The sequence below is a fragment of the Leucoraja erinacea genome, chromosome 29, assembly GCF_028641065.1.
Source record: "Leucoraja erinacea ecotype New England chromosome 29, Leri_hhj_1, whole genome shotgun sequence".
Taxonomy (NCBI): domain Eukaryota; kingdom Metazoa; phylum Chordata; class Chondrichthyes; order Rajiformes; family Rajidae; genus Leucoraja; species Leucoraja erinaceus.
In genome coordinates, this window is record NC_073405.1 from 18,045,626 (window position 1) to 18,059,376 (window position 13,751).

The window sequence follows — 13,751 nt, forward strand, 5'->3', positions numbered from 1 at the left end:
TATTGTCTATCTCGGAGAAAACCCATGCAGTCACGGGGAGAATGTACAAACTCCGAACATTCAGCACCCATAGCTAGGATCGAACTGTAAGCACAGACAGCTTACTGGATCAGTCAGGATTGAACCCGGGTCTCTCGCGCTGTAAGGCAGCAACTCTACCGCTGCACCACCGTGTCGCCCTCACAGATTTAACAGTTCATTTCATATCTTGGGTTAACATCTCTTAAACATCTTAAACCACATTATCTGAAGGGGCTGCACAGTGGTACCGCTGGCAGAGTTGCTGCCTCACAGCTCTAGAGACCCGGGTTCAATCCTGACTGATCCAGTGGGTGCTGTCTGTGTGGAGTTTGCATGTTCTCCCTGTGACCACATGATTTTCATCCTGGTGTTCCAGTTTCTTCCCACATCCCACGGACATGCTGATGAGTAGGTTAATTGTCCTCTGTAAACAGTCCCTAGTGTGTAGGGAAAGGATGTGAAAGTGGAATTTCATAGAACTAGTGGGAATTGTTGGCATGGAAATGATAGGTCAAAGGGCCTGTTTCCTGTTTCCATGCTGTATCGTTCAACCAATCAATCCGGAAGTAATCATCTAAGGGGAGCCACGGGGGCACAGTGGTAGAGTTGCTGCCTTACAGCGCTTGCATCGCCGGAGACCTATGTTCGATCCTGACTACAGATGCTGTCTGTACGGAGTTTGTATGTTCTCCCCATGACTGCTTGGGTTTTCTCCACGATTTCGGTTTCCTCCCACACTCCAAAGATTGACAGGTATGTAGGTTAATTGGCTTGGTGTATGTGTAAATTGTCCCTAGTGTGTGTAGGATAGGGTGTAAAGTGCGGGGATCGCTGGTCAGTGTGGACTTGGTGGGCTGAAGGGCCTGTTTCCTCGCTGTATCTCTAAACTAAACTAAAAAAAATGAAACTAAATCCAGATTTCTGAACTCCAGTCTAAGTATGAAATGAGTCATTTTTTATAAATAATTCTATGCTATGAATATCTCTTTGAGAATAACTAGTTTGTAAATTTGACTCACAATAATGTCTCTGAGGTAGGTCAAACATGATTCTTCTCGGCCTTCAACTGTAGTTATTTTTAAGTATTGATTCTGAGCTATTGTTTTTTTAATGCATGCCATATTGATGGAAAATAAATTGCTTCTATGTATGCGGAGCTAAGTCACAGCGAAGGTCTAAACCTTGCACCACACAATGAATTACTTTTGCAGTACAGCAGCTCTGGCTCACAGGCAATCATAGCAACTGTTTTGCACACTGACAATGACCTACGGGCTGCAATGGAATGGATCACAAGAAGAGGAGATAATGAAGGAAGAATTTTCAGTCCGTGTTCAATCCCTGCGAACTCGGCAAATTAGTGCAAAAGTCAATGAATTATTAATGAAATCACAAGTTTCGGGACCACTGATTTGTAATTTGTTTCTGTTTTACTTGAGAGGTCTAGTAATGGAAGGTACAATCACGCTCAGGTCAGCCACTTGGATAATGACAATGCTTTGAAGATCATCTTTGCCTGGTTTTATCTCATGCCAGTTTTGCAACATTTTATTTTTGTCTTTGATAGACACAGCTGGGCTGAGAAGTCAACCTATTAGAGACCGAAAATCATTGCAATATTAAACTAGCTGATCTTAGATATGACATAATGAAAATATACATGATAGATTTATGGATTTACCTAATTGAATGGTGGAGGCAACCAGGTGGCGCCAGCAATGGCTGCCTTGCCAACAGTCGCTGCCTTGCCAACAGTCTGTCTGTCCCTTCCTTCTATGTGTTTAAATAGTATGTGTGTTTTTAGTGATCTTTAGCATGTTTTATGTGGGGGATGGGGGTTGGGGGAAACTTTTTCTAATCTCTTACCTCGACGGATATGTGATTTTATTCCGTATCGTATTTCCGTCCGCCCTGCGGCCTAACATCGAGGAGTTGCCGGCTTTTTGGTCCGGAGACCAACTTTTGAGAGCCCCACTGCGGGGTGCCTACGGGACTTTAATATTGCGGAGCCAGCGATCCCTTTGCCAGGGATTGACCTCGGAGCTCCAATTGAGGGTGCCTGCGGACTAAACATCACGGAGCTCGCAGACTCTGGTCAGAGGCCAACTTGACCAGAGCGGTCACGTGGTGCAGGGGTAGAGTTGCTGCCTTACAGCGAACGCAATGGCGGAGATCCGGGTTCAATCCCAATTACGGGTGTTGTCTGTACAGAGTTTGTACGTTCTCCTCGTGACCTGCGTGGGTTTTCTCCGAGATCTTTGGTTTCCTCACACACACCAACGACGTACAGGTTTGTAGGTTCATAGGCTGTGTCTCTAAACTAAACTAGACTTTCAACGCTGTGTCTCTATACTTAACTAGACTTCGGGAATTCCAAGCCGCAGCTTCGACCACCCCGACACGGGGGCTTCGACCACCCCGACTATGGATGGTTCAACTGCCCCGACCGCGGGAGAATAAAGAGGAAGAGTATTGGACTTTTTTGCCTTCCATCACAGTGAGGAATGTGGGGAATCCACTGTGGTGGTTGTTTATGTTAACTTTTGTGTCTTGTTGGTTTTTGTTCGTATGGCTGTAGGGTAATTCGCATATCACTGTACCTTAATTGGTACATGTTACAATAAAATACCTTTGAAACCTTTGAATGGAATGTCACTAGACATTTTAGAAGATGTGCTCTTTTCATTCACTTGACAGTGCAGACAGAGCAAGGGTACATCTACAATCAGCAATAACAGCATGACCTCTTCAATCTGTTAGAGGAGCATTGCTGAAGTCCAGTCAGAAGAAGATCTACTATTATGCAACACAATCTTTTAAATCTCTTACCTACCTGTAAATCGAGGACCATTTCCATTTCTAATAATTTTCTAACTATATTCCACACTCTGTACCTTTGGCCTTTGCTCTACCTTGGATTGTGTTTGGATTGATTGGATTTATGTATAGTATTATCTGTTGAATTAGAAGCATGCAAAACACAGCTTTTCACTGACAATAGTAAACCTAAAGAAGCTTTGTGTTTTGAGGAAGGCCATAAGTGATAGGAGCAGCATTAGGCCATTCGGTCCATCAAGTCTACTCCGCCATTCAATCATGGCTAATCTAACTCTCTCCTAACTCCATTGTCCTGCCTTCTCCCCATAACCCCATGACACGGAAGAATTGACCATTCCTATTCCCTCCTACAATCCACAGACATAGAACCCAAAGATGTATGTTGTCTAATTGCCATTGAATTAGTAGACTCACAGAGGAAGCTGGCTAAATGGCGGATGATCACTGCCACTTCACCAAGTTGTTTCAATGAGTGTAGTGGTTGCTGGGGTTGCCAACTGTCCCGTATTAGGTGGGACATCCCGTATATTGGGCTAAATTGGTTTGTCCCATACGGGACTGGCCTTGTCCCGTATTTGACTGCTGCTAGTCAGGTCGACGGGACTGCCAGGTCGGAACGCCGCATCAGTATCTGATTAGGCAAAGCTTCTTATTTTAACTCACAATTCAAATTGAATGAAAAAAAAAATGTCTGCTCTGTTTTATCTCTTTACTGAGTATTCCATAATCATTACAAAAATAGTACAGTCAAAAAGGACAATGCACATAATTATGCTCTGAATGGCCCTCCTCCCAACTTCATTTAAATGTTCTTTCTCCCTTTGGAATCTATCTTCCCATTAAACAACTTAGTAAGCAGACTCCATGCAGGTGCTGGCATCACAGTGGCGCACCTGGTAGCACATACCTCACAGCACCAGAGACCCGGTTTCAATCCTGACCTTGGGTGCTGTCTGTGTGGAGTGTGCATGAGTTCCCAGAGACTGCATGAGTTTCCTCCGGGTGCTCCGATTTCTTCCCAATCTCAAAGATGTGTGGGCTTTTACGTTAATTGGCCTCTGTAAATTGTCCCTAATGTGTAGGGAGTGGATGCGAAAATAAGATGATATAGAACTAGTGTGAATGGACAATTGATTGTTGGAATGGACCTAGTGAGTTAACGGGCCTGTTTCCATGCTATATCTGAATCAATTAATCCACCCAACCCTGAATCTTTCCATCAGGAGCCCCGATCTTCACCTCTCCTCACCCACATGCTTCCATATGCCTATTTTACTCCTTGTCTGCTTTTACCTATCACCCACCTGCCTCGGCTGCCTAACTCCAAACAACTGGCCTCATCTGCCCTTCACCTTGCATGCTCCTCAGTCCACTTATCTTCTACTGGTCCTCCCTGTGTCACCCCTCCCCCTCTCCTCGTATATTGGCTATCCTCAATCATCATGCCGAGTCTCAACTTGAAATATCGACAAGCTCTACTTTGCTATCTACCCCTTGGTGATTCCAATCCACTTTCACTCATGACCCCTGGTTATTAACAATTCAAGGAATAATGCATATGAAGCTTCGCTGTGTGAAGCAGTTCTAGGATCTAAGGTGACCTTTTGTCCCAGTTTAGTCGGGACAGTCCTGATCCAGTCCTGAACATCCAGGATTAAGTGGGACCATTAGCGACTGGTCGGCAGAAGTAATTTTTCATAGATGTGCAGTGTGATGGAGAGCTAGGGCTTGAAAGCAGCCACATTTAATGGATGACAGCTATTTTTATCCTGATGGCTGCTAAAAGTCCTTAATCAATATGCAAATGTGATTCTTAAAACGCAGAAACTGTCATTTGCCAGATGTGCCAGAGACAGATTTCTCCTCTGCCATTCAAAATGAGTGGTCGTCCCTCATCTGAGAAATCGCTCAGATTAAATTCAGCCCACTCCATAACATAACCGAGTCAAAAACTGAATGTAATTGCAGACCTTTCTCCTTAAGGCTATCTCCACAAAGATTATTATTTTTTAATAACTGTAAGCCGATACCTATTAATTTATTTTATTTCTTTTGAAAGGTTCCTGCTGTGAGGCTGAAAGATCTATTCATAATACCTGTATCTTCAAACTGCAATACTTTCCAATAAATTGATTGAAACATGTAAGATGTAAAAGGATGGAAGTGGAGTTGATGTTTCCGCAACCTATGGAATTTAAAGCTAAGTGTCACCAATTAAAACTAAAAGGTCACCCTTTTAAGGTGGAAATGAGGCAATTATTTTTCTACTCTAAGAGGGCGGTGAGTCTTTGGAACTGCCTTCGTCAAAGGGCAGTGAAAGCAGAGTCTTTGTACATTTTTAAGGCGGAGGTAGATAGGTGCTTGCAGGCGCGGAAATCGCTATCAAAACATGGGGGGGACAATTTCTTGGCAGCCGCGCACGCGGTTTGGGCCGTGTGCCCTGTGGACGGTAACGTCGGGAGCTGACCTGGTTGGTGACCGACTCTGAACTCCAGCAACAGCAGCTTTGTCCACCCCGAATCGTGGGGCTTGAATCGGCCCGTTCGCAGGGCTTTTCACCAGCCACCGGGAGCTTAAAATCTGCCGGCAGGGGCTTCAACATCGGGAGCCTCGATCACTTAGATGCAGCAGTTTGATTTTAAGCCGCGCCGGGCGCTGAAAGGCCCCGCGAATGGGCCGATTCAGCCCTTAGAAAGTGTCTGATAAAGTCCAGATTACAAAACATGGGGGGGATTGTCCCCCACCTCTCAAAGCATGGGGGGGACCGTGCCCCCCATGATTTCCGCCCATGGGTGCTTGACAAACACGAGGGTAGGAGATTACAGCAGATGTATGGGAATGCAGAGGTGAGGTTAGAAACAGGTCACCTGTGATCGTGCTAAATGGTAGAGTAGGCAAGGATCGGGACTTCACTTCAGATGGAGAACATCATCAAATCTGGACTAGTGTGTCAAGCCGATGCTTTGACCTATTGTTACTGACTAAGAGGTGGGAGTTCAATGCCAGGAATGGCTTTCTGCCATTTCTAACCCTGGGATGCGTCAGTGGTTGCGGTTTTACAAATTGCAACCATTGCAATGTTATGAGACAGGATGTGCTCCTGCTCTTGACATACTTTCAGTACTGTCATTCACCTCTTGCCTTCAAAGTCAATACAAAACCTCTTCACTCTGCATTCCCCAAACCACTGACAAATGCTTTAATATCCAGCAGCCCATTCCATGGCTGAACAATCTATGGAATACAACCCCACAAACCAACAGTGAAAAGACAAAGAGTTTGAGACTCACCCTTGCATCTGTGACTTTGAACTCACGGAGGATGTATTGCGGCATGTTGTACTCTGCCATCGGGTCCACAACAAAGTACTGATACCTGGCGGATCGCTCAGCCGGCCAGTACTGGTGACACTTCTCCTGTTAAATACACAATATACCCACACATTAATGACGGGCAGCTGCAACTTTCAATCGCATATAAAAACAAATATTCCAAGGTGGTTCCGTTTGTACAGCAAACTGCTAAGGATGATACACTTCCGGTGACCTGGCTTCAATTTTGTGATTGCATGGATTTCCCTTGGGTGCTCAGGTTTCTTCCCATATAATCAAGGACATGCAGGTTGGTGAATCCCTTCATTATCATCTCTTCCACAGCCAACAATGGACCATTGTGGGCTCCACCTTTCCTTGGTCATCGGTGCTGCCTCTGATTTGTTCTGAACCTTTTCATACCCTCTAGTTCCCCTCTCCCCTGACTCTCAGTCTGAAGGATGATCTTGGCCTGAATCATCACCTTTTCTCCAGAGATGTTGCCTGACCCACTGAGTTACTCCAGCATTTTGTGTCTATCTTCCACGCAGGATGGCTGCCATCAATTGCCCTTTTTTAGGTAGATAAGTGGTTGAAATTGGGGGGACTTGACGGCAACATGGTGAAAATAAATTGGATTATGTCAGGATTTGTGCAAAAATCGATGTTTGGGGGAGGATATGGGGTCGATGGGCCAAAGGGCACATTTCCCTGCTGCATCTCTACATGATTCTACATTGGTGATTGACATAGGGTAATATCTGGCAGTCAGTGTCTGGTTTCTTCTTGGGATATTCTTCCGTGGAGTATTGTTGTAATTGTTAACGGCTGCTTTAATTGACCCAGATCATCCTTGAGAAGATGGTGACGTATTCACTTCAGTATCTTCTCAAACCACTCAGGTCAACATGATGAAAATGCCCTTAAACTGCTGGTAGACAGCGACTCCAAGAAGATAATGGAGGATATACTCCAAATCAGGATGGAATGTGACTTGTCGGGGGGGGGGAATTGGTTGAGATGGTGTACCCATTCACCTGGTGACCTTGATGGTAATAGAAATTTGGAATAAGCTTGTCAAATGCATCAATGCATAGTAAACTCTGATTTTCCTACTTGCGAGTACAACCCAGTATAAAAACATAGCGTGCACCAAAGGGCTTTCCTCATGCTTCGGCACGGACTAGAAGGGTTTACATCAAAGATTTCAGATGGTGGAGAGAGTCAAAAACATCAAATTCCTGGGCGTGCATATTTCCGAAGATCTTTCCTGGACACAGCACACTGATGCAAGTATAAATAATGCACATCAACGCCTCTACTTCCTGAGAAGATTAAGGAGATTTGGTTTGTCAAAGAGGACTCTTGAACTTCTACAGGTGTACAGTAGAGAGCAAAGTGACTGGTTGCATCATGGCCTGCTTCGGCAACTTGCACATCCAGGAGCGGAAAATACTGCAAAAAGTTGTGAACAGTCCATCACTGGCTCTGACCTCCCCACCATCGAAGGGATTTATCGGAGTTGCTGCCTCAAAAAGGCAGCCAGCATTATCAGAGATCCACACCACCCTGGCCACACACTCATTTCACCCCTGCCATTGGGAAGAAGGTACAGGAGCCTGAAAACTGTAACGTCCAGGTTCAGGAACAGCTTCTTCCCTACAGCTACAAGGCTATTAAACACTACAACCTCAAATAAGCTCTGAACTACAATAGACCATTATTATTATTATTATTATTATTATTATTATTATTATTATTATATATTTTTTATTATTATTGCACTACTAGTGTGTTTTGAGTATGTGTGTATGTATATATATATATATATATAATATATATAGATTATATATGTGTGTGTACTTGTGAATATGTGTATATACACACACTGAACTTCTTATTTATCTCTTGTTTATCATATTGTTTACTGTGTACTATGTTTATATATTCTGTTGTGCTGCAGCAAGTAAGAATGTCATTGTTCTACCTGGGACATATGACAATAAAACACTCTGGACTCTAGATTTTAGTTAGCAACGTGCAGCCACTGGTAAAACAGTTGTCTTCACTTACATTCTATGCCCACACACAAAGAATAGTAATAGGGATTTCACAAGCATCTATAAAGAGTCAATGATCATGAGAGGTGAAGAGAATTAAACTGAACAGTGCTTTCCCAGAATGAAATAAGACAGCATTGGTGCAACAGAATATAGCCGCGATCTGATTGTCAGCCTCCTGATCAAACGTATAATCACCCCTTTGCCTCCCCATATCTGATTACCAGTCTTCACACACAATTCCTCACAAGCACAGTTCTTATTAAAGGCTTATTATCTCTGTAAGACAGAGCTATTGGTTCAGCCTCCTGAACCTTTAAAGATCTGAAACTCATTGTCAAAAAGATATGTAGATGGAAAGATATGTGGAAAGATATCTATATATAGATAAGCCAATGGACATTTATAGATATAGACCGAGATAATATTTGGAGATAAACAATTCAGGTGGAGATCGATGTGGGTACATTGAGGTAAGGTTACAGATAAGGAGAGTGATAATAGCAAATTAGAACTAAATTCTATAAATGTAGGCAAACACAAGGGGTCTAGAATGCAGGAGGTGCAGAGCTGAAAAGATTGACAATGCAAATGCATTAATTCTAATTATACAATTTCTTCCCAGACATTCTGGGAAAAAAAATAATTATTTGAAAGCTTCCTGTAGATAGAAATTGTGCTTAAATAAACTGAGGGGTCACCTGGCCTCATGTCTCAGTGAAATCCCATTAGACACTGACATCCTGGAGTCTGGATGGTTGTTTTTGGAAACACACTCAATAAGCTGATCAGTTAGCTGTCCCAAGATTTTCCATTTAACAAAGTTAGCTTCTAATTGATATCCTCAAACTGTCTGGATGGCCTACTCAGAAAAAAACATGATGAATTTGACTGCCCGGAAATTCAATTGCATAAAGCCGTTTTTTTCATTCAGGATTATGCAATTGAAATTGATTTTCTGCAGTGAAACATGATAACAACCATTTCCAGGCTGTTTCACATTGCTTGGAAAATTCAGCCGGGCGGTTCTAGTCATCAGTCACCCATGCAATCTGCACACAAGTGGTGTGGGGGCAGAGGCAACATCATACCTTGTGCAAAGCTCCTGGCACATCTTCCTGTCCCATCCCTTTCCGCTTTCTGTTGAGGCTTCACATTTCACTTCTCTTCCGTCTTTATCTTACACCCCTTTGATTCCTTTTCATCTCTAGCCTTTATGCACCCATCTGCTAATCAATCCCGCCCCTCACTTGTACCCACCTATCACTTGTGTAGGAAGGAACTGCAGATGCTGGATTACACCAAAGAGAGATACAAGCAGCTGGAGTAACTCAGCGGGTCAGACAGCTTCTCTGGAGAAAAATGGGTGATGTTTCGGATTGAAACCCTTCTTCTGACTAAGAGTCAGGGGAGAGGGAAACAAGATATACAGAAGGTACATCAAATAAATGAATGGAAGATATGCAAAAAGCAACGATGATCATGGAAAGGTAGAACCCACAATGGTCCATTGTTGGCTGTGGGGAAGGTGATAACGAGCAGGACAACAGTGAAACTAGTATGATGACTTGGGTGGGGAAGGGATGGAGAGAGAGGGAATGCAAAGGTTACTTGCAGTTAGAGAAATCAATATTCATACCGGCTGGGTTGGACGTTGCCCAAGTGAAATATGAGATGCAGTTCCTCTAATTTGTATTTGGCCATACTCTGACGATGGAGGAGTCAATTGTCAAAATAGGACAAAAATGTCAGTATGGGAATGGGAAGGGGAGTTAAAGTGTTTGGCAACCGGAAGATCGCAGAGGCCAAGGCAGACTGAGCACCTCGGGGGGGGGGCCGGTGCTGCCCGACCCACTGATTTGCTGCAGCACTTTGTATCTTTTTTTGTAACCAGCATTTATCTGCATTATTCTCTTATTGATACAGTCAGCGCCTTCCCACTGCCAAGACTGAGAGCTGAATGATTACGGGATTGGGGTTGGACACTCAGTGATACTGCATACTGGGACTGCAAACACCTTGTTCCTTTAAAACAGTGACATAATCCAACTAATTGAAACAAAAAACAGTGAACCAAGACTCAGAATATGCAGCAGAGCGTCGCAGAAACCCATCTCACTGTTAGCAACACTTACGCGACCCATTTCTCGCAGTTTAGTAAGCATGACAACGATGGTAGAGTTGTTCTCCCACAACATTCTCCAGAAGTCCTCTGTGGTCTCTGCTAAAGGACCCTGCGTGGCAATGTATGCCTTCTGTTGCCTGCGGGAGAAGAATTAACTGATTGTTGAGAGAATACAAACATTTCCCTCGGCTGTAAGCCGTGGAGCCACGGGACATGTTGGCAAACGCCTATAATACACGATACACACGAGAAGATTGAATGGGTGGAGTTGAATTGACCTGACCTGTGAAAGGATATTAATTGGATGGTATATAGGTTCATGACAGAGTGCACATGTTCAATGGAAAGTTATTAAGTTAGTGGAGTCAATGGTACAGTAGAGTACACATGGTCTATAGAAGGTGATTAAACGTGTGGGCAGAGTGAACATTGGGGTACAGTAAACAGTCTGCAGAAATAGATAAGACGCAAGTGGTAACGCCCACCATAGTACAGAGTCCAGGTAGTCTGGAAAGGAGATTAGACAGCAAAACCTATGACATACAGGAATTTAGACAGCCTGTGGAAAGAGATGGCTCGAAGGACCAATTATTTAATGAAATCTCACAATCAAAGCACCAGCTACCAGCGGGGGATCAGGCCAGTATCACTATCTGCAATAGTCTGAAACTGCTTTCCTTTGAAGGCCAGTAATCAGAGCATCAGATTGTCCACTGCCATCTGTGCAGGGAGTTCATGTATCCCATGTATTCCTCCCTTACAGCTGCTGCTGCTCTTTTCTGTGTCAGTCAAATGCTTGCTCGTTTCAGGGGTTGTAGATTTTATTTCACCTGATATTTTGGTCATCTGGTGGCCGACAGAAAAAACATTGATTTCTCTGCCACCAGGTTGTTCAAGATTGACCATGGATTGGAAAGTGGAAGAACTGGCGACACATGGACAAATTTAGTGGTAGCTTTACAGTCAAATAAGGGTGATGCTTCAGAGATTGGTGGGGAGAGTGGGATATTGGTCGGAGAAAGAACAGACAGTGAGTGGTGTGGGGATCAAATTCTGGTCAATTTTTTGATTGCATGATATAATTAACACTCATTGTCACAATCTTCATGGCAATATTAACTTCAAGCAAATAACACAAGCAAACATCTGGAATCAATGAGCCAAAGCTGTAGATTAAATGTACAATATTTTAAAGAGACTCCAATTACAATTTGAAAATCCTCATGTTTAATGTCCAGTCTCATCCTGAACCATGGACTTTCTTTTATTTATCATTAGTTTCCACAAATAAATTGATTTAGTTGTTGGATCCTTTACTACAAATTGGCCCGTCCAACAAAGCCAATTGTCCAACCAGAACATCAGATGCAATGTGATTTATGCCATGGCATTTAATATTGGCGGGACTCGATTAGTGGAAGTTGTAGGATAAATCCACCCAGATCTTTGGGGTTCTGAGGAGAGGCAACAGTTCTCCGGAGATTGAGAATCAGTCAGTTGGGCTAGTCTCATCCATACGCAGTAAGTGGACAACAGAATTCAGCAGGTGAGGCGTCATGAGAAAAGGATAAATCTTGAGTGTGTAAAGAAGGCTGTAGTGCGCAAGAGGCAGAGAGTTTAGTGGGGAAGTGCAAATCCAAGATGGTGTCAGCTGTGGTCACCACGAGCTTGTGACACATTGCAGAAGTGAGCAGCGTTGAGCAGAGGAACTGTTGTGCTATAAGCTTTCACAGTACCACATCTCTGCACAAACCTACTAGAATGGGAGAAGACACGAAAGTTGCTTCATTTATGAGTTAATTAGAAAAACGGATGTCAGCGGTTAAGTAATCCAGTAGCAACTTCAGCTTATAAAGTTTTAGGTAAATGGCCTTCAGGTCATGCATATGTAACTGCAATTTTATTTGCCAGATGACTGCTTTTCAGAGTATAATGGGCAACATAAGTGCCTCATCCAATCTATTAGAAAGTATGAAACAGTTTGTAATGTAAAACATAAGTCTCCTGCTGCTATATCCATGCATTTAACAGTGTAATATTGCTCTGAAAGTTTGCCGTCTTAAGGGTAATCAGCCAGTAATGGAGCTGACCGCTTGGGCTCGTACCTGTATCCATCGATAAAGCTAGCATTGATGTAGTCGGAGCCCTCCACTCCGCGAATTGGCTGTAGACAAACCCTCGTCGTCTCGTACGGCATGATGTTGACCAGGCGGTTCTTGAACTTATTACACGGAAGGTTGGCACTTATGAATCTGGACGTGTGAGCTTTGGAATTGGCCAGGCGCTGAGAAGAAGAGACGAGAAGGAGAATGAAGGCAATTGTGGGTGTCAAGTGAGGCAAACGTCTCTGTAGGTTACGACAAAGACCCAAGATCTGTCCACCGCAGCCTTGAAAATATTCAGTGCCTCAGCCCTCGTGACTCACACAGTTGATCAGATTTGATAAAGGATCACCAACTTGAAACGTTCCCTCAATGATTTTCTTTCTCCACAGATACCGTCTGACCTGCTGAGTGTTTCCACCACTCTCTTTCAATCATTCAATGATACTTCATTGATACAAGTACCTACTAGGTACAGGGAAATGCTTTGTTTTGCAAACAGCTTGTTAAATCATGTAGCACTTAGGCAGCACACAAGTGTCGCCACATTTTGGTGCTGACAAACTTACAAAGGTTTATCGAACAGTGCTATCTATTGACTACTGCCGCACGTGGCATCAGCCCCCCTCCCTCTCAGCCGGGACCGCCTTTGTTCTCGGTGGCCCCCCTCTGCCGGGTCCCCCCCTTCGTTCTCGGCAGCTTCTATTTGTTTCTGATTTACCGCTCTGCGAATATGCAAATACATATTTACTTTTCAATATGTCACAGTGATCTGCATAAAGCTCCCTGCAACCACAGAGTAGAGATTCTCCCAGACAACACTGCACATGTGCGGGTTTGAGGGAGTTCTTTAAGCGAGGTGGTCAACAACAAATACAGAAGGTTAAGACAACCCATTAAAGTACATGGATCGAGAGTTTGTTCATTCCTGTGTTATCTCCACTGAACATAGACTTGCACAGCAGGAAGTGAAGGGAATGCAAAGCTCTTCCAGCTGTTTATTAGCATACTGTGTTGCGTTAAGGATTGTGGTGTGGAGAGGGTCACTTAATCTACATTGGTGAATGTTATTTTACAAGCTCTTTAGGCAAAATCCTCTCCTTGAAGTGAGTTCTTTATATGTCACAGCACCAGTGGCTGCCTCCTCCACTCTGCTGGGACTATACCCAAAGTTGCCTGCATCTTCACTCTGCTGCTCTCAAAGGTCGTGTGATAGGAGCAGAATTAGGCCATTCGGCCCATCAAGTCTACTCCGCCATTCAATCATGGCTGATCTATGTCTCCCTCTGTAAAT

The 13,751-nt window shown here is 43.7% G+C and overlaps 1 protein-coding gene across 18 annotated transcripts in view; it reads right to left on the bottom strand.

The window, feature by feature from the left end:
* LOC129711276 (receptor-type tyrosine-protein phosphatase S-like) overlaps nt 1–13,751 on the bottom strand; it is a 382,253-nt gene that overhangs the window by 12,210 nt on the left and 356,292 nt on the right. For all 18 annotated transcript variants that reach the window (XM_055658803.1, XM_055658805.1, XM_055658814.1 and 15 more), the window contains 3 exons: nt 12,461–12,639; nt 10,366–10,492; nt 6,150–6,275 (listed from right to left, as the gene is read on the bottom strand). In XM_055658803.1, the coding sequence (XP_055514778.1) occupies nt 6,150–6,275; nt 10,366–10,492; nt 12,461–12,639 (432 nt within the window). The remainder of the gene's footprint in view (nt 1–6,149; nt 6,276–10,365; nt 10,493–12,460; nt 12,640–13,751) is intronic.